Here is a 24779-nt window from a genome sequence, read left to right on the forward strand (position 1 = left end):
TGATAATCAACACTTGCATCATTCAACAGAACATGTTCATTTGCTATGATCTCTAAATATCAGCAGGGAGGGTCAACTGCTGCTTTTTTGCACGTTTTTAAAGTGTATGTGCTATTTTAAAGCTGCATTAAAAGGTAGGCCATCACTTTTTATATTCAACAATAATCAACACTTGCAAGGACATCCTTTTGTGATTGGATAGTCTAAAATTTATATACATTGTCTTTTCTTTATAGAAGAAAAATCTTTTTTCTCATACACATCAAAATGTTTCGATGCAAGTGATTACACTAATTTAAAATAGAGGCGCTGTGAATTCTATAAGTTAAGGAAACAAATGTTTTTCAGAATTGGTTTATGTAAAAGTCTTATAAGTAAAGTTTGTTTTCTATACTGATAATCAACACTCACATCATTCAACAGAACATGTTCATTTGCTATGATCTCTAGATATCAGCAGGGAGGGTCAACTGCTGCTTTTTTGCACGTTTTTAAAGTGTATGTGCTATTTTAAAGCTGCATTAAAAGGTAGGCCATCACTTTTTATATTCAACAATATTTCATACCAAAAGATAGGTCACGTAGAATATCTTATCAATTATTCTTTTTAAAAGCATTAAAGGCATTTTACAATTTCCAATACTAATAAACTGAGCTAATAAAGTGTATCCTTCCCAAGTAAAAGTTCATTTCTTTGTGATTTCATTGAGCTATTTTACAAATTTCATCATTTGAGGTCTTATTCGATTGGTAAGGTGTTTTTTCAATACAATTTAATTGGCCAAGCAACTTATATCTAATCCAGAAACATAATAAGAACTATTTTTGTTCTTGCAAACTAATAATAAGAATAATGAAATCCAATTTAGGAAGTAAAATAACATTTTTTATTAATAAAAAAAAATAAATTTAACTCTTTTGACTAAGAAAAACAATATTGAAGTTTAAATTCAAGACATCTTATTTGAATCTAATGAAATATATAATTTTGTTCCTACACAGTGCATGATAAATTGATAATTTTATTTCCAATCTTATATATACACACAATACCATAGTTTTTTAATATTTTCAAATAAATTTTAATCACACTTTTTATACTTAGAAACAACACTTTACTATAATTGAGGATATTTGTATCCACGGTCAAATAAAAATAAATTATATGACTACACATTAAAATCAGCAACCAACAAAGAGTTCATTTTCAACTTCATAATTTTCATACAAAATAAAATAGGATGCGGTTATCCTCCATTCAAACTGTACAGTTGATCAATTTTCAAAAAATCATAAACATCATGGATTTTTCAAAAAAATTCAGCGTTTGATCTTCATGATCTATATAGTTTGCAGTCGAAAACAACAAAAAAATTGAAAAAAAAAAACTATGTTTTCGTGAATCTAGAAAAAAAAAAGAGGTTTGACTTTGTTTTGTCTTTAGTGTATTTTAGATGGAGATTGGATGGAAATTAGCCTGTCCCAACATACAAAGAATATATAATAAACCGTTTAATTTGTCCATATCCAAAATTTTAAGTACAGACGCCATCCGGCTGTAAGCTATTTTCAAGGATGTAGTTCTAGAGTTCATTCATCTCATTGATTCTCTGCAGAAGAGGGGTCATTATTTTAGGAGAAAATTATACGGGGTTGGTGAAGAGAATCTAGAAATTTGCAGCACCCACAGTGAAAATTCTGTACAAAGAATATTTAAGAGGAGCTCTTCTCATCGTCTCGGACAGTTTTCGCATCGTTAAGATCATCATTAAACACACATGATTTTGAATGTTGCTGTGTTTTATTTTGTCCGGAATTCATTGATCTGGAACACAGGTTGATCTTATAAAGGTGGTGCATATTGTTGATTGATACAAATATTTTCCAAACATCATCTGTTCCACCTTGGGGCGACATTGGATGGAGAGCATTAAAAACTGGCATTGGATGATGCGCCCTATACTCCCCATCAGTTTTATGCTCTTCAACCTCAAGAAAGGTTTTCCTCTTTGCACCCAAACTCTGTTTGGGTCTAATCATCTTGCAGTCTACCTTGGATTTGACAACATGATTTACTATTTGGGTAGAGCGGGCAGCAAGGCTGAGTGTGTGTAAGGCTTCAGAGAAGGAACATGGATTGAAGCATGTAATCATCAAAGTACGGCTTGTTCCTCCAAGTGAGTCCTGCAATATACGAGTTAACTTGCTGTCTCTGTATGGCACTCTTTTCTCATTTGCATTCAAAGCATGGATAACATTTGACAGGGCAAAAAGTGACTGGTTAATGGTGGAGCTTTCCTTGAGACTAATGCCCTCACTTTTACTCCTCCTGTTGTCCTCATTGCCTGCAAGATCAATAAGTTTAAGCTTCCCAACAGCATTTCCACAAGTTACCCAAATGACAAGAACTCCATGACTTCGACTGGACGCATTATTTAACGCAGTGTGACCAATCTTCCTACCCAGACAGCCATAACTCAGTATCTGCTCAAATTCCTCCATGGAAGAAACCTCATGTTTTTGAAGCCCCAAGAGTTGGACTCGACCTTCAAGATCTTCAAAAAAGCAAATGGGAACCTGTGATTTGTTCTTGGGCGCCAAGAGATCATAGCATCTGTCCATGTAAACTTCATAGTATGAAATTTCTAATCTTGTCTCTGAATCCCTGGCCCTTGATAGAAGGCTGTTTATTGTTAGGGGCATTAGACCAAGTGTTTTCTTGTTTCCCTGCATTGTATGTGTTTTGCCACTACCGCTGGCCCCATAGGCAAAAACAGTGGCATTGTAGCCCCTGAATAGCCCTTCTAATATGCCTTCAACTTCTCTACTGAAGATTTGTTCTACTTCGTCTTCTTGGTCATAGCAAAAATCTAATTTATAAGACGCTTTAGCTTTTGTTTCATGTTCCTCAACATTGAGTACATATTCCATTTCTGAATCTCCACTGGGTTTTGTTACAGTTAGGCAGGATTTGGGCTTCCCTTTGGCTGCCCTGATTTCATTAGGGAGGAATGGACGTATTCTTGCCACCACTCGTACCTTCAACTGCTCATCATCTGCTTTGCTGAGACATTGAGCATGGGTGGGATGAGAGTTCTTCTGGTTTGACTCTGGAGCAGACATGTTTAGTTTCCTTATGTTCACTCTTAGTGGTCAATATGATTCTGAGAAAATGAGGTTGTTCGTGACAAGAAATTCCTGTGTTTTTGTATTTCCTTTAGCTTTTGTGATCTGTTATTGTTCATATATAGATTTAGGCGCAACCAAAGGCACCCTATTAAAGTCGGCTTCAAGCTATAAACAAGTGTTTGAGATTATAATTTATAATTAATTTTCTTTTTAAGAGTGATAAGATTAGAAGGAATGTAGTCGCTACTTTCAAGAGCTTGAAATGTGGGAAGCAATGAAAAGTGTTTTGTCGTATAATTTTTTTTCCGAAGTATCTTTTTTCAAAAACATTTTAGATATAGATATGTAATTGAACTTATTGAACAATTATTATTATTAGTCCTTGGGGGAACTAATGTTTTCAGTGGTGGTCACTATTAATTTTTTGCAATCAAAATTAATGAGTTAGTAAAGGTTCAACATTATTTTATTTTTAAATTAATTTTCAATTAGCAAATTCAAATTTTTGATTGGTCATAAACAATTTTATCAAGAGTTAAATTAATTTTTTTGATATCAAAAATAAAAAATAATAATTATGGAATGTTCTTCTCTTCTACAACCTTTTGCAACGTTCTATCCAAAAAAATAATCTACTGATGCTTATCCAAGTTTGAAAGAAAATTTGTGCGCCAAATGTCTTGACTGCAACAATCCAAAAGACTAGACAGGTTGTCGATCTGTCCCCACCTCTCACATCGGTGGTTCCCCGCTTCCACTGCTCTCATCTTTGCCCCTATGCAAATTATGAATATGGTGATGATAGTTGTTTCAGTTGGTTCCCCCGCTTCCATCACTCTCACATCGGTGGTGCCCAACGTACTCGAGTTGCAGCTCACAAGTGCATCGCTCAATAATTTCATTGTTCGGACTCACCAATAACAAATCACTCTGAATGCCCATCCATTCCCTAAAGGGCAGTTTCCGGAAGTGGCGTCGTATATGCTTCTTAATAAGCTTGCCAGATCATTAAAGGTTGTGTCTCGCATTGTTGCCGTATACCCTACCATTCTATAGGTAGATGGGGAAGTGAGTGTACAACCCTTCAAGTGGATGAGTTGCAGTACCCAATTCAATGAGTTGCAGTACCTTCATGTGGTTGGTCCTGAGTAGTAGAGAATATTAAACTATTCTTGAAATCAAGTGAAGCTCAACATTAACCTATGATTGCATGACAACTAACTGTGTGAATCTATTGTTATTCCTCAAACTCGTATTGCTTCTTAAATTATCAAAGTAAACATAAGAAATATTTTAGAGCTCATTATATCTGGAGAAGTTGGGTGGCCTATCCATGATTATTAAAATCATAAAAAGAAGGCATTGACTTCACCCATCGAGGGGGAATATCTCGAGACCAAAGGGGAAACCATGCCATGACTAATAAATCCATACAAGAAGGCATTGACTTCACCTCGATAACCTTCTTTGGAGACTAAAGGCGGTATGGTGGCTATCTATTTGCAATGTCCCTCGCCATGTCCCTCAAGTGATCGTGCATTCTTATCCGACCATCTTCGTCCTCCTTAACAAGACATTTTGAAAAGAGTTAGCTAACCAATTGTTCCATAAAACTCAGCGTCCCATGCTGCAATGGCCGCACTTCTTCTTTCTCCAATGAAGAAACATGCTGCATCCAAGAACATCTTCTCTTGCCTCCCTAGAGCATCATAGCTAACTTTGAGCCTCTTTCTGATGTCCTCGTGGGGAATTTGGGAATGCTTATTCAATGTTTTTTGCCAATATTTTTTTAAAATTCAACATGTCATCGCAATTGCGATGGCTTGTTCCAACATATAGTCATCGCTCCTACAACATTGTTGTCGCATACCCGTCACAATTGAGAGAGAATGTTTCAATGGATAGCCATTGCTCCTACATCACCAATGTCGCACAACTGTTGCAATTGGGATGATAGAGTGAAGGCCTAAGGTGTCATCTTTGCGATGGTTTATTGTTACAATTGTGACGACATGAAGATGAACTCTTTCCCTTGCCTTCTCCCAAGTTATGACAACTTTGTCTGTCGCAATTATGATAGATGCTCTGTCTGACACCTGTCCGACGGGAGACAATTCGTGGTATTGTCGCTCAGGCAATGGGTGGCTGTCGCAATTAAGGCCCAAATATAGTAGTGCAAGTATGTTAAGAAGAGTTGTTGTACAACATGAGAGCCCCTGCCTTTGTGCTAAAATAGGAAATTTTGCTCAATGTTTTAGTACATACTATACTACCTAGCTCCCTGCTTTGATCAATGTGGTTTTTATCTTAACTAGCATTTAAAACCTTTGTGAATCCTATGGAAATATGTTGTGAAGCCCTATTGAAATGGAATCTCATTATTCACCTAACTCCCTGTGCTTGATTGTTGCAACAAATATCTAATAGTTATTTCATTGGTTTTAGTAATATGACTTGGTTTTAGAAAGGTCAAACAAATCATTGTATCTAATAGTTTTAACATATTAACTGATACTATGTTGGAGGGCCAAACTTTCAAAGAAATAAAACCTATAAAGGATTAAGTTAAAGATGTGAATATATGCTACTCTAGTTTCTTTTCATCTCTTAAGTACTCAAAACTCGTGTAATTGTTCTGCATCTAAGAAACTATGTTGGTTAAGAAATATCACAAGATAAATCTTTAATTCATATGTTGATTTTATTTTAACAATAGTTTGAGTTGCTTCTGTTAATTTGGAAGCTTTATATTGTTATTGTTCCTGACATCGTGAGGAAATAAATGTCATATTGTAAATTACTACTCAATGAAGTTGGGAAGTAGAATTCATAAATTACTACCCATAGAGGTCATCTTAAGATTGCAAAAAAAATGCATAGGTCAAAACTAGGTAGAATTTGTATTCATATAATTGCATATTTTTTCCTTCATAGTTTATGATTCATAATTTCTTGCACCACTACAATGTAGTAGATATCTGATCATCTATTATAGTTTACATGGTAATTGCATGACCACAATACAACAAACCTTTATCCGCAACCTTTAAAATACTTTGTGAGGCAATTTTGTGGGGTTTAGAGTTTATTAGAACCTTTTGGGGATACACATTTGTATGGGAAATAAGATAGGGCAACAAAAAATATTTCAAGTGGAATAATCTATTTGTATCACACAACAACAATTATCCAACCATTTGTAGTAATAGTTTGTGAATCAATCTATTAAACTTGATCTGTTAAAAATTTTGGTCCTTGGTACTTTGAACTTCTCTCTATGGGTTTCTTCAATGCTATTTCCACCTTACTTATTACATGTTCATAAGTTGAATGTATTTTGCAACATAATTGCTTCATAATCATGCTACACAACCAAGATATTGTCATCATCTTAGATGGAAGTAGTTACATGGTGTACATTGGACAAGTGAGTTCCACCTTGTGCATTGGACTTTGCTAGAGACCTCTCTTCTAAGGTATGGTGGTGGGTTTTTCATTGTGCATTAAACAACACCAAAATGGGAACATGGTAGGAGATTTATGCCTTACACATAACATCATCAAAAGGTCGTACTACAATATGGCATGAGGGTTCTATTTTGAACATTGAACATCTTTACATAGTGCCCTTCTAAAACATGACAGGAGGAGGTTAACTGATTCAAAATTCTACAACTATAAACTTTTTAAGGGTTCAAAAATAGTAATATTTTTTAAATGCAAAATTAAATCAGACATAGAAAAACTTGTAAGTTGAGAAATATACATTCATTTCAGTCCCTTTCATTTATTGACAATGACAACATAGATGCTATCAAGAATTTGAACTATAAATTTATCGAATGTAATTCCACACAAGAGATTGTAGACATGACAAACATAGAGTTAGATTGAAAAGAAAATTGGGATTTTCCATTCTAAAGAAGTGGAGTTTCCCCAAACCAATCAAGGCCCCTTGTACTCAAGAAAATAGGACTACTGACGAGCTTAGTCACAATCATTCTAACTTCACCTAAGAATGGATTTCAATGTTCGAACAATATCTTTTGTAATAATTAAATAGAATATTTCTTAATTATAGAATGTCCCTTTTCTCTTCTACTTTTGTAATTAAATGTCTTTTCGCATTCAAAATGTCTATCTTGGAAAAAAAAAATCTGTTGAATAAAAATTACAAATTGAAAAGATGTAAGTGTAGCCTGGCAATGAAAAAGATAATGGTTAGACTTTTGCAAATGAAAATAAACATTGAAATAGATGATTTTATAGTCTATAATTGGGGAGATAGTCAAGTTTTTTATTGTTAAAGGTTAGAGCACCTCATTAGCTAAGAGCCAAGGATCGAGGGATGTCCATTTCACCAACATCCATTGGGGGCGCAATTTGGACCTCATCTCTTAGGGTGTCGGAGCCATGCACTAAAAATACTTAATCCATAGTGAACTCACTCAGAACCATTAAACTTCACCAAAAGTCCAAGGGCCATTGGTAAACAATCCATTTTTGTGTCTCCAAATCACTTAAAATTACATAGGACTTCCCATAATCCACACCAAAGGTATTAGCTATATGTCAAATCCAAAATTTTATTTTGGACCCCTGATATATCTAACTAAAAATGAAAATATCAATTGAAAAAGAATCAACCTATCTACATGACAAATAGAGAAAAGAGGATTAGACGATCTAGATTAATGCTAAGCAAGATAACAATTATCTCAAATTTCAAGGGACTAGCAAATGAATTTGTTAGTACATAGAAAACTTGGGAACACAACTTCACAGTTGGAATTTCCATTTACAACAAATGGTGAAAAAAGTTTGATATATAAAATTTTATTCTTGTCAATATTTTGAGTTTCAATTTGAACTCAAATATTGGAAATTAAAAGGCTACATATTAAGCATGCTTGATAATTTTGGTTTCAAAAGTGTCATGCAAACTCTGTGGCTTAACTAAATTTCATTTTTTTAAAGAATATTCAAACCCTAGCTTCTAAAGCATACATTACAAGGCCTCATTATGAGAGAAGACATGTATTGTCAGAGAAATCATAATTTTTTCAAATCTGTCCCCAAAATCCATCAATGAAAAATATAAACCTAATTTTTTAAAGTCATGGGGCACTTCACCTAAGATTAGCACAAATCTTGAAAAAATCTAGTGTTTGCATGTTGTAGCACATTTTGAAGGGGACTACAATGTAACCAAAGAGTTTAAAGGGAAATTTTAGAGGGAAACTTATCCTCTAGTCTAAAATTTAACAAAAAAATTGATGAAAAAGATGGAGCAAGGGAGCATTCATTGTAAGGAAGGGGTTCCATGGGAGAGGCTTGGGCTCTAATTTTGTGGAGTGGGTGGCCCCATGATAATTTTTAAAGGGGGGCTACAGGTTTATTTGGAATCTACTCCTATAAAATAGGAACTCCAACTTTTGAGCCCCCTCAATTTGAGTGGATGAAAATGGGGTGGGGCTAGAAATAGCCCCACCAACTTAGGAAGAATTTTTCACTTGTCAAAACCTACTATTCATTTTCCCACCAAAATGATATAATCTCACCAAATAAATTTATGAAGAAATTAAATTTTTATTTTTAAAATTTATAACACCACAAGCTTCCTTGAATTTAGAAGTTGTTTTTTTAAAGTTGATTCACATATAAAATTCATGAGACCACTTCTTTTTAGATATTCTTGAAAATTCTCAGTGACACCCACTCTATTTTTAAGGAAGTGGGTGCCCATAGGACCCTAGACTAAGAAGCAATCGATGGCTTGATGAACAAACACACTATTGCACACAACAACAAGGGTGGGGAAGTTCATTTCCTATGTGTTGGGGAAGTTCCTTTCCTATGTGTTGGATCAATCTACTATCAAACAATTCATCCTAGCCTAGAACAATTATGTACAATATTGGGTAAGTGGAACATGAGAGGACAATGTTTTTAGTTAAATTTTAGAAATGGTAGACATAAGCATATACAATATCAACATTGAAAGTATGAGCTTTGGATTGTATTTCACATATACGTAGGTTACTATCAAGAATGCACTCTCACATTTCATTCTAGTTGAGTGTGGAGGATTTCAAGCATGTATTTTCCTAATGATGATAAATGGAGCATCTTTTATTCTTGAGCCAGAGATCAATGTTCCATATATGATTTGTGTGGTGGCTACAAAAGCTACAATTCGAACAATTTTCAGTTCTTTAAAAGGAGGATGAAACCCCATTGCATGCGTGCGAGAGAGAAGTGTATGGGTGAACTATAGTGAAATTTAGAGAGAAGAGTAAAAGACAGTGAAAAATAGAGCAGCATTGCAGCATTTAGTTGAACAAGAATAGAATATCAAAACTTCAAAGAGTGACATATCAGATCAAGCAAGGATCAGGTCAGACAGAGCAGAACAAGGATCTGGAATTAGCAATTGAATATTGTAAAGCTATCAGGTCAAAGACTTTCTAATACTCTTTAGCAATTGTATTAGATAATGGAAATCCTATGGATTTAGGTTGGCCTAGCAGCCATTTGTAAATCCTTTAACAAGGTGGCATTCCAAGTGAATGTACTGAAGTCCTTTAACCAGACCTTCTTTTAGTAGGGTAGTGAAATCCTTTAACTAGGTCACTTTTAATAGGGTGTAAAGTCTTTAACAGGACAGGTCTTTCACAAGGCAGACCATTGGAAGTGGTCAAACATTGTAACCTTGAATAATTACACATTGCTGTAGTGATATTTTGTGGGTGTCATCCCCACCCCAGTTTTACCTTCTCATTTTTGGAGGGTTTCTGGGTTACCAAATCTTGTGTTATTTGTTTTCATGCATGTCTTTACTTTCATGTTTATTAGATGGATTGGATGCATGTGAATGTTTTCAGCTAAAAAGGTTTTAAAGGTTGAATTTAGATACTTCTGATTCACCCCCCCCCTCAGAAATGTATCTTCCCACTTGCAAATTCCAACCACTTGTCCATATGTATTGTTTACAATCAATTTTGTTGTAAAAGCACTGAGTTTTTTTTTTCAAAATTTGAGATCGATTTTTTTTAAAATTTGAGATCTATGATCTATTGTGTAGAATCAATTTTGTTGTAAATTTTTCTCCAATTTCATATAAAGTATTTTTGTCGCATTTTATTGGTGGTTGGTTGCTATAGTCATGAGTTTGGTGGTTTTTATTTTATGTTTTGTTGTGTACAAAAATGAATTCATTTAATTTATTTCTCCAAGTTGTATTATACATAAAAAAAAATTTAAAAAATTATTTTCCCCTGAACTATAGAGCCATAAAAAATATTTCAATAACAAGCACATAAAAAACAAGCAAAAAAAGCAAGACATTATTGAGTGCAGGTGGTGATCTTGCTTGTCTTGTATGTTTGTTGTATTGCATGGAATCATATTAAATGAGAGATATATATTTTTTGTTTTTAAAAGACATTTATTTTCACCCAAACTATAGGGATATAAAAATATTCCCATAACAAGAAAAAAGAAAGAAACAATAATGCAAATAAAAAAGACAAGCAATTAAAGAAATCTACCAACCATTTCACATTATTGGAGTGCATGTGGGGACTTGGTTTGTTGTTACTATATGTCTTATTGCATGAAATTTGATTCAGTGAGATTTTTTTGATATAATTGTGGCACAAATTTAGGTCAACATTTGTCCTATGTAAGGATTAATTATGAATTCTTGTAGATATCTATTATCTATTTTCTATTTATAGCATTGCGTGGCAGTTTTCTAATTGCATCTCTTGAGTGCTTTCATCTTTGCCTTCAATACTAGAAGGTATGTCAGTATTGAATACTTTTATTTTTATCACATATTTTTTTGCATTATTTTTGTAATCATAAGCTTCTTTTCAAATTTATGTTTGAGAAATCTATTTTATTCTGAAAATATAATTGTGGATTTGTTTCTTGTTTCAAAATTCACTAGGGTTTCATAGTATTTTTATTATGTTTTTCAAATCTGTCAAATTTTAGAACTATGCATATGTTTTATATTAAAATAAGTTTGTGCATGGATAATTGGTTTGAAATTCAGATCGAGGGTCGAAATCTAGTTTATTCTGAAAATATAATTGTTGGTTTTTTTCTTGGTTCAAAATTTGATAAGGTTTCGTAGTATTGCTATTATGTTTTTTAAATCTGTCAACTATTTTCTTCTTAAAATATTTGTGTGTGTTTGTTTGTCGCTTCAAAATTCAATAGGGTTTCATAGTATTTCTAATATATTTTTAAAATCTGTCAAATTTGAGATCAAGAAGAAAACTTTGATTCTCCATTTTACTTAGAAGGTTGTCAGCTTCCTACAATTTTTCTTCCTAGTTGTCTAACCTAGTAGTAGCTTTGTTATAAGTGTTAAATGTAGACAAGTAGTTTTACTACATAACACATATTATTAGTGGGAGCTAAATCTCTACTAAGCATTTCCTCGAAGAGGTGTCTCACCTCTCTTGTGTTTCCTTCCTTGCAAAGGCCATTTTTAACTACGTCATAACTAAATTCATTTGGCACAAAGCCTTTTTTGAATGATGAGAGCTTAGAGACATGGAACTTTTGCTAAGTTTATGTAACAGGAAAGATTTAAGCACTTGAGTCCTTCTAGGATACCAATAGAGTTTGTTATACTCTTCAAGTTAGGACAATCTTCTAGATCCAACACCATAAGTGCTGGGACAATTGAGAAATGTGAAAGCCTCTCTAGATATTGACCAGATCTTAGCTAAAGCACATTGGGATATTTGAATTCTTGTCAAAAGTACACCAAATCACAATATTATGAAATGTTGAAGTAGAATCACCAATGCCTACAATTAGAGTGGTCTTATTATTTTGGTCCAATTAATTTTGTTGAAAAAAAATCTACCTTGTAAAGAGGTCCCTCACACCAAAATTCCTGTGACTCACTAGGAAAACCCTTTATGTTAGAACTCAAATCCAGTACAATTAGATATTTTGTAGACCATTCCGATGGCAAACATCTTAGGATATGAATTCCAATGCAACCATCTCAAACCAGGACATAAATTTAGGAGTGAGATTGACCTATTGTCAAGGCTTAGGCACAAGAATTTGGTATTCCTCATAGGCTATTAATGTGCCTTGTTTATGATTATGTTCCCAATGGAACATTGGAGAAGCATATCCATGGCAAGGACGCCCATGGAAGAAGTTTTTTGTCATGGAAGAAGAGGCTGGAGATATGCATTGGTGTTGTAAAGGGCCTTGACTACCTTCACTCTAGTGCATTCCAAACAATCATACATTGTGATGTGAAGAGTACCAATATTCTCCTAGATGAAAATCTGTGTACCAAAGTTTCTGATTTTGGGATCTCCAAAATAGTGGGCAAATCTGATCAGAGCCATGTAATGACTAAGGTGAAAGGGAGCTATGGATATATAGATCCCGAGTACTTCTTCAGGTTGGCTCTTACTAAGAAATCTAATGGTTATTCCTTTGGGGTAGTGTTGTTTGAGGTCTTGTGTTCAAAACCTATTGTATGTCTTCTGAGTCAGGGGAGAAGACAAATCTCTCTGACTATGTACCGAAGCATCTGAGAGATGGTGCTATGGAGAAAATAGTAGACCCTAATTTAATAGGTGACATAGCCTCAAATTCCTTTCAAACATTTGTAGAGGTGGGAGAGAAGTGTTTGACAGGTGAAGGTGAAGTGAGGCCTTCCATGGTAGATGTGGTGTGGCACTTGGAGTTTGCCCTGCAGTTACATGAAACTACAAGTATTTAGCTATATGGGTATTATTCAGTGAGCTGAAGCTGCCAATTCCAAGGAAGAATTTGTTTGTAGTTTCTACTCATGAACTCCCACCTTCCTCACAGATGTTTTATGAGCTTTTCAAAGTGCTCCAAATTAGGCATCATACTAACCCTTTCATTTGCCACACATCCTGAGTCTCCAACTTTGCAAATCAATGGTCAAACAAATTCTTTCAAGGATTTTAAAGATCAATCCTTAGTAGAAAACACCATCAAAGATTCTATTACCTCGTATTATTACACGAGTGACATGTGTTCAAGCATAAGCTCTTGAATAGAATTTCAGTTTTGTGTGTTTAGGAATCATTCTTCAATAAACTATTTATATATATATTCTACTTTTATTTCTTTGGTAAAATATATTAAATTATACATTTTTAGTCAAATCAATTGAATACGATTGGTGAAGAATCAAGCTACGATAATATGAAATAATAATACATTGAATTGTGAATAGGTTGATTCGACATTCCACTACTTGTCACAACAAATAGGATCAGAACCAATTGTGTGTTAATACATAATGAATAGAAGAGTATTGAGCTTTAAGGTTGACCCACCCCCTCTCCTCCCAACGAGCCCCATCCCAACCAACTCAAATTGAGTTAGCTCGAACCATAACAATTGGAAGGACTCGATCACCTTCATGCATTTTGTGGAAGAAGTGTGATAAGACAATTCAAGAATCTTAGACTTTTTATGGAAAAAAGTCTCGTAAAAGACATTTGGAAAAAATATTTTTAGAGATTTAAGTTGGTTTAGAAGAAAGGTGTGTTGATTTGAGAAGCCTAGATGTCCATTCCATTTTCTACAACTTTTGATGCATTTTATAATATCACATTCTTGTAAAAGTTGAGAGAGGGCCATTAAATTAGGATGTCATGATATGTTGAAAAATGTGTTACTTTATGGAGTGAAACTTATTTTTATGCACTTTGATTGGCCTATGTGTGCTACAATCATGAGTTTGAAAGTTTTACATTTTTTTTGCACACAAAATAATTTATTTTTTTCTCTTTTACCAAACTTTAGATATCAATACTAAGAAGAATAATAATAATGATACATATTCTCAAACATTTATAGATTATGGTTACAGTTGTATTCCATTTTTAAAAAATTAACACAAACAAACAAAACAAGACAACACGATAAGAAATTAGAAAGATGACATTTCTTGTCCTTTATGATTGTTGTGTTGCATAAGTTTGCTTGGAATAGATGTCAAGGGATATTTCTCTTTATAGTTGTGGCTTATAAATTATTTTGAGGTCAACATTTGTCTTATGTGAGCATTGATTATGGAATCCTCTAGAATTATTTTTTTCTTATTTATCGCATTGGTTGATTGTTTTTAGTTCACATTTCTAAAGGCTTTCGTCTCTTCCTACTGAAGTACAAGGTATGTCTAAGATTCTTCTATTTTTTTTTAGTTTAGATTATATTGTATTCTAGTTGTATTATTTTTTGTGATCATCATATTTGCATGAAATCTATTTACGGAAGCTTGTCCAAATCTATTGTTGAAAACATGTTGTGTTGTAGTTGTATTATTTTTTGTGATCATCATATTTATATGAAATATATATATGGAAGCTTGTCCAAATCTATTGTTTAGAATCAAATTTGTTGTAAAAGAATTGAGTTTTTTATTTCAAAATTTGAGATCTATGATCTATTCTGTAGAATCAATTTTGTTGTAAAAGAATTGATTTTTTTTTGCCAAGATCTGTGCGTATATTTTAGATCACAATAATTTTTGCATGGATAAAGTATAGAACAATATAATGTGCTTGATATATGGCTTCTGATTATTGTAGAAAACTATATTGAGAATTTAAGTATGGCTTGTGATTAGGGTTTTTGATGTTTAGTGTTGTTTGTGTATATGTGTTGCCTTTGTTTTGTTTGTGTAAATGTGTCTTTGAGTGTTTAACTGTATTTATCTAGTGCAAATCCAACATAACCCACTTCACCTCTAAACATGAGAAATCTTTCAAGATACAAGTGAAATCTATTTATGGAAGCTTGTCCAAATCTATTGTTTAGAATCAATTTTGTTGTAAAAGAATTGAGTTTTTTTTTGCCAAGATCTGTGCGTATATTTTTTATCACAATAATTTTGTGCATGGATAAAATTTAGAAAAATATAATGTGTTTGATATATTGCTTTTGATTTTTGTGGAAAACTATATTGGGAACTTGAGTACGGTTTGTGATTGGAGTTTTTGATGTTTAGTGATGTTTGTGTAAATGTGTTGTTTGTGTAAATGCCTCTTTGGATGTGTAACTATATTTATAGGATACAGATCCGACATAATCCACTTCACCTCTAAACATGAGAGATGTTTCAAGATACAAGCCCATCCACCTTTGAGTCCTTCTCTATAAAGTGAAGGAACTTTGTTCTCCCAGTGGTCTCGAAGCCTGCGAGCTCTTCTAAATGCTACTCCATAAGGTCTGAATACTTGTGCAGAATACATTCTATCTCCTGCGCAAGCTTATTCACATTCCTCTTAACTTACACACCATATAATCATACATGACACAACATTTGAATCCATCGCTGTGCAAGGGATGAAGATAAGATGATTATTTTTATTGAAATTATATGTTGCTTACCCTTACTTGATGTTTGGTCATAGACATATTTAGTTTCCAAAAAATTGTTTGTCTAGATTCAATTTAAATCTTTATAAACCAAGTTTGCAAATTATATTGCACATGGCATTAATTTTATCAAAAATCCATGTTTTCATTCAAACTTTGTGATCTCGGTCCATTGTAATGCATGCATTCAGTTACACTCAAGCATATTTATAGTCGAACCGGTCTATAATTACCATCATAATCTATGTCGACTGAATATTATCTACCACATAAAAAACAAATGCAAAAGACAAATGAAAATAATGGTTTCCAAAGACCCACTTGGTTTCACAATATTTTATCAGAAAACGAGTGGAATACCTTGCAACATTTCTTCTCCTTTGTTAACCAAATAGGTGTATGCCATTGTAGGTAAGTTTTGATACAATTTGAACCAGGGAGTACATTTGAATTTATAATATTATTTGTAAGTCCTAGGAGTTGTTTCCACAAATTGTGCTACTAAAATGCTACATGGGTTATGCTGGCGCTCAAAATTGCCTTCCTAATTTTTAGTACCATTGAGAAATTTAAACCCTATAAATGCTTTAATGCATACGTACTTGATTGTCAGTCTGAGGCCTAAGAGGTGTTTAATGCTTCTAGCGCCTTTCATTTAGTATGCCTACTTGTTTCATGAAGCTAAATTGACGTTCTGAGCCTTTTCATGAAGTCTTGTTTCAAGCACATTCCAAATCTGCATTCTTACCCCAAGTGTCAAACAACGACAGGAGGCTGTGTTTGCCATTGAATATCTCACACCTAGAAATGTTTCATGATTTGCCACTTTGGGAGTGTCTAGTATCCATAACAGAGAACTTAAGTTTCAGATTTCGAATCGTTTCGAGTCCATTTGATTAGGTTTTGAATCCCTCATAGTTGGTCAGTTACTATTTTCATGCATTTGCACTTTGCACATAATTTTGGGAGGCCTTGTTCGACGTGTTATAGCTTTTGACCAATTGAACGAAATGTTGAATTTCCTCTTGCGTTGCATTATAGATATTAGAGACTTGTTATGTTTCAAGTTTCACCTCATGACGAATCTGTTTGATCAGTTTTCAAACGCGATTCCAAATGCAATTTCTAAAGTTTTACCGGTGTCAGCATTTGCAGATTGATTAGTACCCCTATTCGTGATATCATAATTCAAAATTCGTGATTGGCTAGAATGAATGGATTGTACCATTGTATAGTACTCTAAATTTTTTTGAAGTGTGCCTAGTTGCAAGTCTTGACGAATCCATATGCACAGTTTTCCAGGTCAATTCCATTCGCAGAAAATGTTTTTTGTCAGTGTTTCCAGTTTACAAATTCCAAGTAGCTCACTTTGACCGCTTGCCATTTGCGCCCTGTTATTTTTCATGAGCCCAAATCACAGATTTATACTCTCCTTGTGACAGTGAACCAATGTCTCAATTTTCGTCTTCCCAAGTGTTAGTTTGCCCAATTTTCAAAGCCAAACCCGAACCCAATTTAGCGTTTTCTAACATGTTTTCTTGCAGGCAGTTTTGAGAGGTCAACTTTGATGGTCAATATCTTTTGACCCCGAATTCGTCATAAGACGAGATTCGACATGGTAAAAGTGTGTGGAACAGAGAGTCAGTGTGCCAGTTTTCAGAGCTCGATCAGGTGTTCTAGTCAATTTTTAAGGCCAGTCAACGGACCTCTTGACATAAATTTGACACTTTGCAGAAAGTGATAAAATGAGTTTTAATTGTTGGTTCAGTGATCGAACTTGATTCTAATTAGTTCAAGACAATCAATGGGCTAGCTTGAAGGTTCAGTTGTTCGGAAAGGAATTTTTTTTTTAGCTGGACCCACTTTGGGGCCCAACTAATTGCGTCAGATTGAATAGAAAAGGGTTTGTAAAGGAGATTTCGGTTGAATCAGAGGGAATAAGGAGGTAAAAAAAACCCAATAGCGGGTTGTCATTCTCAAAACAACTCTTACTTTATGGTGCTGCAATGGGTACTTTTCTTGTTCTAGGAATATGGTTTTTGAACTGTAATCTTTGTTCAAAAAGAAGTACTACTATTTCAGTACCCAATAGCAATTCAAGAAGATTTACAGCACAAAATCTGAGCTTTGCAAGCAGAGAATACCATGAAGACAACTTAACGAACTACTCACAGTGGAGTTCTCTCTACAAGGGAGTTTTGCAAGATGGTTTAATGGTGGCAATCAAGAGGTTGCATTTGAACAATTCTGAGGAAGCCAAACAAACTTTTTCAAGGGTATCAGAAGAGCTAATTTAGCTTCGACATCAAAATCTCGTACGTGTATTGGGATCCATAATAACTTCATATTACATGCAACTAGTTATGGAGTGCGTAGATTGCAAGAGTCTACATCATTATCTTCTTGAAGGAGATCCTTGCAGTTTAAGCTGGGAAACCCGCCTTAAAATTGCTCTTGGAACTGCGCGTGCATTGGCTTATTTGCACCAAGCTGAATTTAGAGTTAATAAGAAGAGCTCATGAGTTCATGGAGATCTAAACCCAAGCAATGTTTTTGTGAATATGCAAAACCAGGAGCCCCTTGTGAGCGATTATGGCATTGCTTCTCTGATAGAGAACTATTTTGACTCTTTTCCTGCTTTTCAAGAAGCATTGTATGGATATGCAGCTCCAGAATGTAAGAGATCAGAGCAAACAACAACAAAATCAGATGTATATAGCTATGGAGTGTTGCTTCTTGAACTGTTGACTATGAGACGACCTTCAAGTGAGGATATAGCGGGAGATTTGCCTGGATGGGTACGAGATAAAACTTTGTGATGGAAATCCAAAGACTACGGATTGCTTTGTTTATATGGTAGCTTCGACGTCTAGAAAGAAATAAGGAGTGAGCCGTTGGAAGTCAAAAACGCATAGCAAAGGGGCCATGTCATTTCAAACCCGCGGCCAGTCAATTGGAAGTCCACGCATAATGGAAAGACACCATCAGAGCAGCACGTCAAGGAAAAGAGTAGCCCCACGGTAGAAGAGTGCAGGGTATCAAAAAGGGACTATGAAGCCGTTGAAAGGAAAAGGAGGCTCACGTTTCCAATAACAAAGCCGTGCCTATAAAAAGAGCCATCCACGCTAAATGGAAAGGTCTATGGCTGAACAAGGAACAGGGAAGTCTAAGGGAGCAGCAGTCTCAACGCTTACACATGGGAGATAAGGAGACTGCCCACGCCACAAGAACCAACATGCAGATTTAAAAAGAAACCCCAACTCCATGCACGTGTGGAATGAAAAGGAGCAGATGCAGCCATATAACAGAGGTCTGCGCAACAAAGAGAACCCAGCTAATAACCAAACTCCACGCATGTTAAAGTAGAAGAAGGGTCAAGCCTTATAGTTGGCCCTGTGTTTGAAATGATATGTTAAGAATGGGAGTTAGCTGCCCCTAGATATGTCATATTCTCATGGGGATAATTGAAAACCCTCCAACATTTTCAAACACCAACAGGTTCTTAGGTTTCCACATTCCAGCTCATATCGAACAATAGTGAGAAACAAATGTTTGATACACATCAATAAAAAATATCCATTTCAAATGGTTGCACATTCAACTTGTAGGCACATATTGGCCACAATCAACCTTATCACATAACAATTGATATAATAGATTCTTTCTGCATCGATGTTTTCATTCACACCATGACACTAGTCTCATAAAAATGAGTAGCTATGTTTTCTCAAGAATGTAGGATCTCATTGGTCCATTTCTACCATTATTTATTTGTCGAAAAAGCAGGAGGGCTTGTACAATTCACTGCTTCTCTGCAGAGGTAATCTCATTCATTGTTCATTTGAATTTTGGGCTTTTTCCTACTTGGGTTTAGCTCAGTCTAGGTAATGGCATATACAATTTAGTACTAACCAAGAGTTATAGTGAAGTCTATTTCTTGTATACTTGTAAAGAAGTATTCTCCTATAACTTATTACTTCATTATAACCATTTTCTATAACTACTTCACTCTAGCTCTGATATATAACTATTTCACTATAACTACAAAGAATAAGAGTAGTATAATTATACTTCATGATTAGAGAGGAAATGATACTTCATTGGTCGATAGCTACTTCATTGTAATACCCTCACCTCTAGAAACATCATCTGACATAGAGACATGCGGATTAATTTGTTTTCAAAGGATTTAATAAGTAGAGAAGTGCCCTTTTATATCATTTATCCAATTTTGCATACAAACTTGTTCAATTGCACTGCATGGATATGGGAAGATAATAATACGAACATGTGAATCTGACCTTTCAATTTGATTATAGAGCTCAATTGACTGGGACTCCCTATCTTCTTTTGTAGGCTCAGTGCTAGCCAAAACAAATATGCAATTTTTATTCTTCTTTTTCTTGTATATATGTTGATTTTTATGGTGCCCAATATCCAAATTTCCTATAGAACTTCTAAAACTACTATAATATATATATATATATATATATATATATATATATATATATATATATATATATATATATATATATATATATATATATATATATATATAAATAATCCACATAAAAACTAGTCAATACTTGGATTACAAAAAGTAGGCAATCATTGTTAATTGTAGGTCATCATGCCTCATTATATGTTATCAAGCTTAGTTTAAATATTGAGTTCTCATTGTAACTTTACCTAAAATCATAAATATAATTATAACCTATATATAAATACTAAATATCCATAAATATATTTATAACCCATAAAAACTAGTCAATCCTTGGATTTTACAAAAAGCAGGTAATCATTGTAACTAGTTTGTCCCATTCATAAATTAACGAGGCTTAGTTGAAATTTTGAGCTGTCATTGTACATATCCAAGTTAAAATCCCAAAGGGGCACATTAAAGGCTACAAGTAGTCTCATAACTATGTTACAAAGATGTTGAATTGGTCCCATCCCGATGCAGAAAAAAAATCTATCATTAACAGAAAAAAGCTAACTACCGGCACCACAAACCCTAAACGATAACATCACATTTAAATACTTTTTTCATCAAAGATGATAACATTATATAAAACATCTTCAAAACCTTATCATGAATTAGAGATGATAAGAATTGTAGTCAAATGAAGTTATTTTCCCTTTTAGATTTGGTGCTATAATAAATAAAACATAGCAAAATCAACACAAAACTAAAGAGTATTATTGTGCATCTTGATTTTTATTTCTTTTTCTTTTCAATCATGAAAGCTAGTGCTATAGACAATACTTGCAACATGTTTTTCAAAATCTTGAGCAATTACTTCCTCTACTAAGAGAATTATACTAGTAGCTAATATAACTAGCTTTATAAATTTCAAAATAGAAGACTGTAGGATCTGACAATTGGAAAGTTGATAATAGACTTTACAACTTGAAAATGGATAAGCAAGTATGTATTCCAAGGCTGTAGTGGGACTGTCTCATTATATGACCAACTAAATCAACTACAATGTGACATGTCTTCTTATTTGACTATTCATGTGTCGAGCAATCTTTGAGGACACTAATAGGTGAAGACTTTCTGAAAAATGCTTCAAGAACAATCTTCTATGTTGATATTGTTTCACGATTCTTGTCAAATTGTATGGACTTGGTACAAGAAGCAACAGTCATTGAGAAACTAGAAAATGCTTATGTACAAGAGTACTTTGTACCATTGAAAGGATACCATGAAGAAATTTGTGCATATCGAGCAACTCAATGTGCATCTATTGCTGGTGGCCTCTTTTTCCACGAAGCACTTGAAGAATGTGAGGTTGCATCATGCTTTTATAGTGCTATGCATGTAGCTATTACTAATTAATGTGATATTGTTCTAGTTCATGCATTAAATGCACATGTTGCTCACTTGGGTGAACGTCTTGTGACAAGAGTGACAAATGTGTATAATGCATTCATGTCTTTGTACACAGATCTACCCAAGGGAACTAGTGTTCCATGTGAACATAAGCATCCAACTGAGTAACAAATCTCAATTGAAGCAGATTTGACTGCTCCAACTCCTTCAACTACAAACTCTTCATAAACTATTTGATTCTCTATTAGTTCTATAAATTGACTTCTGCTCATAAATTGAAAGTACTAATGTCCTAGTTCAATTATCAAATCATCCTTTTCCTATGGTTACATGTATGTATGAAGTGTGGAAAATAGCACAGAGATTATTGTCCTTTTCCTATTGTTACATGTATCTCCAAAGTATGGAGAATATTGTGGAGACTAGGTGCTCTATCTGGGCACTTTATGCTATCAATGAACAAGTATGTACAAGTAATATGAGTATTGTATCCATATATGAATAAAAATATTATGAAAGTAATGTCTCTTCTACCTTTTCTATGAATCTAATTGTTTGTAAACTTAGGATACTATAATTACTATAGAGAACTTTAGAACTTGAATACTAATTATACCATTAACATGCAATGAATAGTGGAATGCATTATCATTTAAGACATGCATTGATGCAAAATTAAACATTGTAAATGATAGTCATTCATTGCACATTTATTAAATAGTATGTATGGAATCATTTATATTAATGATATTTGTATTACTATTGTCATAAAAAGTATATCGATGAAAGAATGACACTGAGTTGAAGATATATCTTAGAACTAACTGATACTTAGTAAATTCTAAGAAACATTCCCCATTGCAAACAGGTTTTTCATCTCCACATTGCACAAGTATGGATTTTCTTGATGCATTCATTATGTTAGATTGTGATATAGATCACCTCCCTAAAAGTCCAAAATCTAGTATTCTTGAAAAACTTCTAGAACTTCTAGATGAATGCCAAAGAAAAATATTTTTATGATAAGCATGTTGTCATGTTCAGATATGATGGATGGGGAGACATTCAACCAATGCCAAACACCAATTAAATTTGTGTTCTATCCCCATTCATGACAAATGCACAATTAATTTACCTAAAACATCTGGTGCGAGAATACAGGGAGGCCCATATCATATTTCATTGTTAGGATATCATAAGCCATTTACCTCCTAGAAATCACATTGTAGAAGAATTGATGGCCATTTTCAATCCATCTTGCAAGACATTATTCTGTGAACTATCATTATTTAGAACAGTTATTGAAGATGACACACTTTTATACATAATAAACCTCATAGTAACATATGCAACCTTTCCACTCGAATGGATTATAAGGCATGAAAACGCATAGATTCTTGGGCAATGGTATGATAATGATACAAGAGCCTTGGCAGCTAAGACTGTAAAACACCATTACTCATCCCATTATTTGTTTGTATTTGAGAATAGTTACACACCACTAGGCATACATCTCATAGTGGATATTGGGAGATGACACCTTCTTTACTAATGAAATAATTATTCCAAGATGACAACCACCACAAGTATATAGTGATGATGTATAGGCTTATGCTTACTGTGAATGAGAAGTCACAACTTGCACGTAAAAGCTATAATATTTTCCACTATGACATAGTATAATATGCATTTGGTCATTTCCATGTTATTTGTTTCTTAGTGAAGTAGCCCTTTAAGCTTCAAAAAATGTACTACAATGTGTATTTGGTAACCCCCATCTCAGTTTATAATATACTAGAAGTTTTTTTTAACTTGGATTGTTGCAAACGTATAGATAGCTTTGTTTAGCTAACCATATTTTTGCAAAGCTTGCTAAGAACTAGTATTAGTGTGATCTACTACATTTAATGTGTGCACAATGAGTATGCTACAATACATTATTTTGGCATATGTAGAATAAGAAATAGTGACCTAATTAATTACATCTAATGTTGTGAAGGTTTGATTATAATTTTCTTAATACTATACTTTGATTGCAAACTAGGAACATCAAAAAGGATCAAATACACAAGCTTGGCAATTCAGTGAAGAACAAAATAGTAAGTAAAGTTATACATTTGATTAGAATCTAGAAGTAAAGTTACAAGTTTTCGAAATCTCTTGTTTCCTTCTAAATTTTTTTCCTTAAGATCCATGTTAGCATTTCATAAGAACTTTATTGACATAAGTTTCTTTGTTTGAAGTAATGATTGCTAACAAAAAAAATCAAAGAAACAGTGTCATGAATAGATCTCAGAGATGCAAGCTTATTAATTGTATTGCCTTCTTGAGAAGCTTAAGAAATCTACAATCAGAACCTCAGAATAGATTAGAACACATATATACATTTGTAGGTCAAGACCACCCGCAATCTGAGAATTTGTTTTCTAATGTTTGAATTATGTGTTTGGATTGGTGACCTCCTTGTAGTGAATGGAGCATATCCACAAAACATGATGACTAAGTTGGATGAGAACAAAACTGAGCATGTGCCTACGTATGATGAACTTGTAACAAAGGCATGGATGGTACTAATCTTGATAATATTGGTAGATTATACACTATTCTTCATAGTGGAGAATACTCCATGGTTTGTAACGTTAATTCTAGTGAGTACGATAGTCATATTGTATGCATTTGGTATGTAACCGAGCAACGCACAATGATAGCAATGGTGTTTAGTATTTATCGGCTAGTAGTGTTGCGATTGATCATAGAATAGAAAGAATTTTTATAATCAAGATAAGCTACAAGTAAGTATTGACAAAAGATGATTATGAAGAATATGACAATGAACATTTTTTTCTATTATTTTCTAGAATTGCATATGGTTTTCATTTTTTTAGAATTGAAATTTTTGTTTGAGAGGATTGGTCATTTGTAATGTAATGTGATAAATATATGTGTATTACAACATCTTAATAAAATTTTAATTGTGATATAGAAACACAAAAGAAGAAATGGAGAAGACATATAGGGGTGTTCACAAGCAAGCATTTGGTCAATTTTCAGCAAAGATAACATTCCCCAAGCTACGAAGGCAAAAATGGCTAGGAACATTTGACACAATAGAACAAGCAGCCTTTGCATATGACATGACCATCATGTCAATGAGAGGCAACAATGCATACAAAAACTTTTTCCATGTCAACTGTACACCTCATAATCAACCTTGCAATGTGCAGAACACTTAGATCTCAACTATAATGAGATCAAATAGGAAGAAAACTAAATTCATGAAGTTGTATGAATTGCAAGAACGTACTGAAAAAGTTGAAGAAAGCAATGAATATATGTCATTTTGTAATGGATCTAAAATCTATCCAAAAGAAAAGTCATATTGAGGTGTTAGGAAATGTTCAAGTGG

General features: G+C 33.7%; 2 protein-coding genes and 1 pseudogene across 8 annotated transcripts in view; 2 read left to right on the forward strand and 1 right to left on the reverse strand.

Moving 5' to 3' along the window:
• LOC149556410 (2-oxoglutarate (2OG) and Fe(II)-dependent oxygenase superfamily protein) overlaps positions 1 to 3426 on the forward strand; it is a 76409-nt gene extending 72983 nt beyond the window's left edge. For 2 of the 6 annotated variants that reach the window (XR_016364699.1, XM_089830707.1), the window contains exon 5: positions 2961 to 3426. The gene's annotated coding sequence lies outside the window, so the exon portion shown is untranslated. Of the gene's footprint in view, positions 257 to 2960 lie in introns of those variants that run through there. The other 4 variants (XR_016364700.1, XM_089830710.1, XM_089830709.1 and 1 more) reach the window with 3 other exon arrangements.
• On the forward strand, positions 25 to 24223 carry LOC149556412 (uncharacterized). The gene is made up of 5 exons (XM_089830713.1): positions 25 to 134; positions 424 to 528; positions 14286 to 14329; positions 23418 to 23472; positions 23843 to 24223. The coding sequence occupies exons 2-5, from the start codon at positions 501 to 503 to the stop codon at positions 24058 to 24060; spliced, it is 345 nt and encodes a 114-aa protein (XP_089686839.1). The 5' UTR covers positions 25 to 134; positions 424 to 500; the 3' UTR covers positions 24061 to 24223.
• LOC149556413 (kinesin-like protein KIN-10B pseudogene) lies at positions 579 to 3123 on the reverse strand (annotated as a pseudogene). The gene has a single exon (XR_016364698.1). The product of XR_016364698.1 is annotated as a kinesin-like protein KIN-10B pseudogene (transcript).
• Positions 24224 to 24779: the final 556 nt, after the last annotated feature.

The sequence above is a fragment of the Cupressus sempervirens genome, chromosome 5 (genome assembly GCF_028749045.1).
Source record: "Cupressus sempervirens isolate cs-2001-9-10 chromosome 5, ASM2874904v1, whole genome shotgun sequence".
Taxonomy (NCBI): Eukaryota; Viridiplantae; Streptophyta; class Pinopsida; order Cupressales; family Cupressaceae; genus Cupressus; species Cupressus sempervirens.

What these genes read in the sequence shown, in the direction of transcription:
- LOC149556412 (XM_089830713.1), top strand. Translation starts at nt 501, where the DNA reads ATGTGCTATTTTAAAGCTGCATTAAAAG. An exon ending in TCTTCCTACTGAAGTACAAG is followed by an intron (nt 14,330 to 23,417) that starts GTATGTCTAAGA and finishes ATTGCAAACTAG; the next exon opens with GAACATCAAAAAGGATCAAA. An exon ending in ATTCAGTGAAGAACAAAATA is followed by an intron (nt 23,473 to 23,842) that starts GTAAGTAAAGTT and finishes ACCTCCTTGTAG; the next exon opens with TGAATGGAGCATATCCACAA.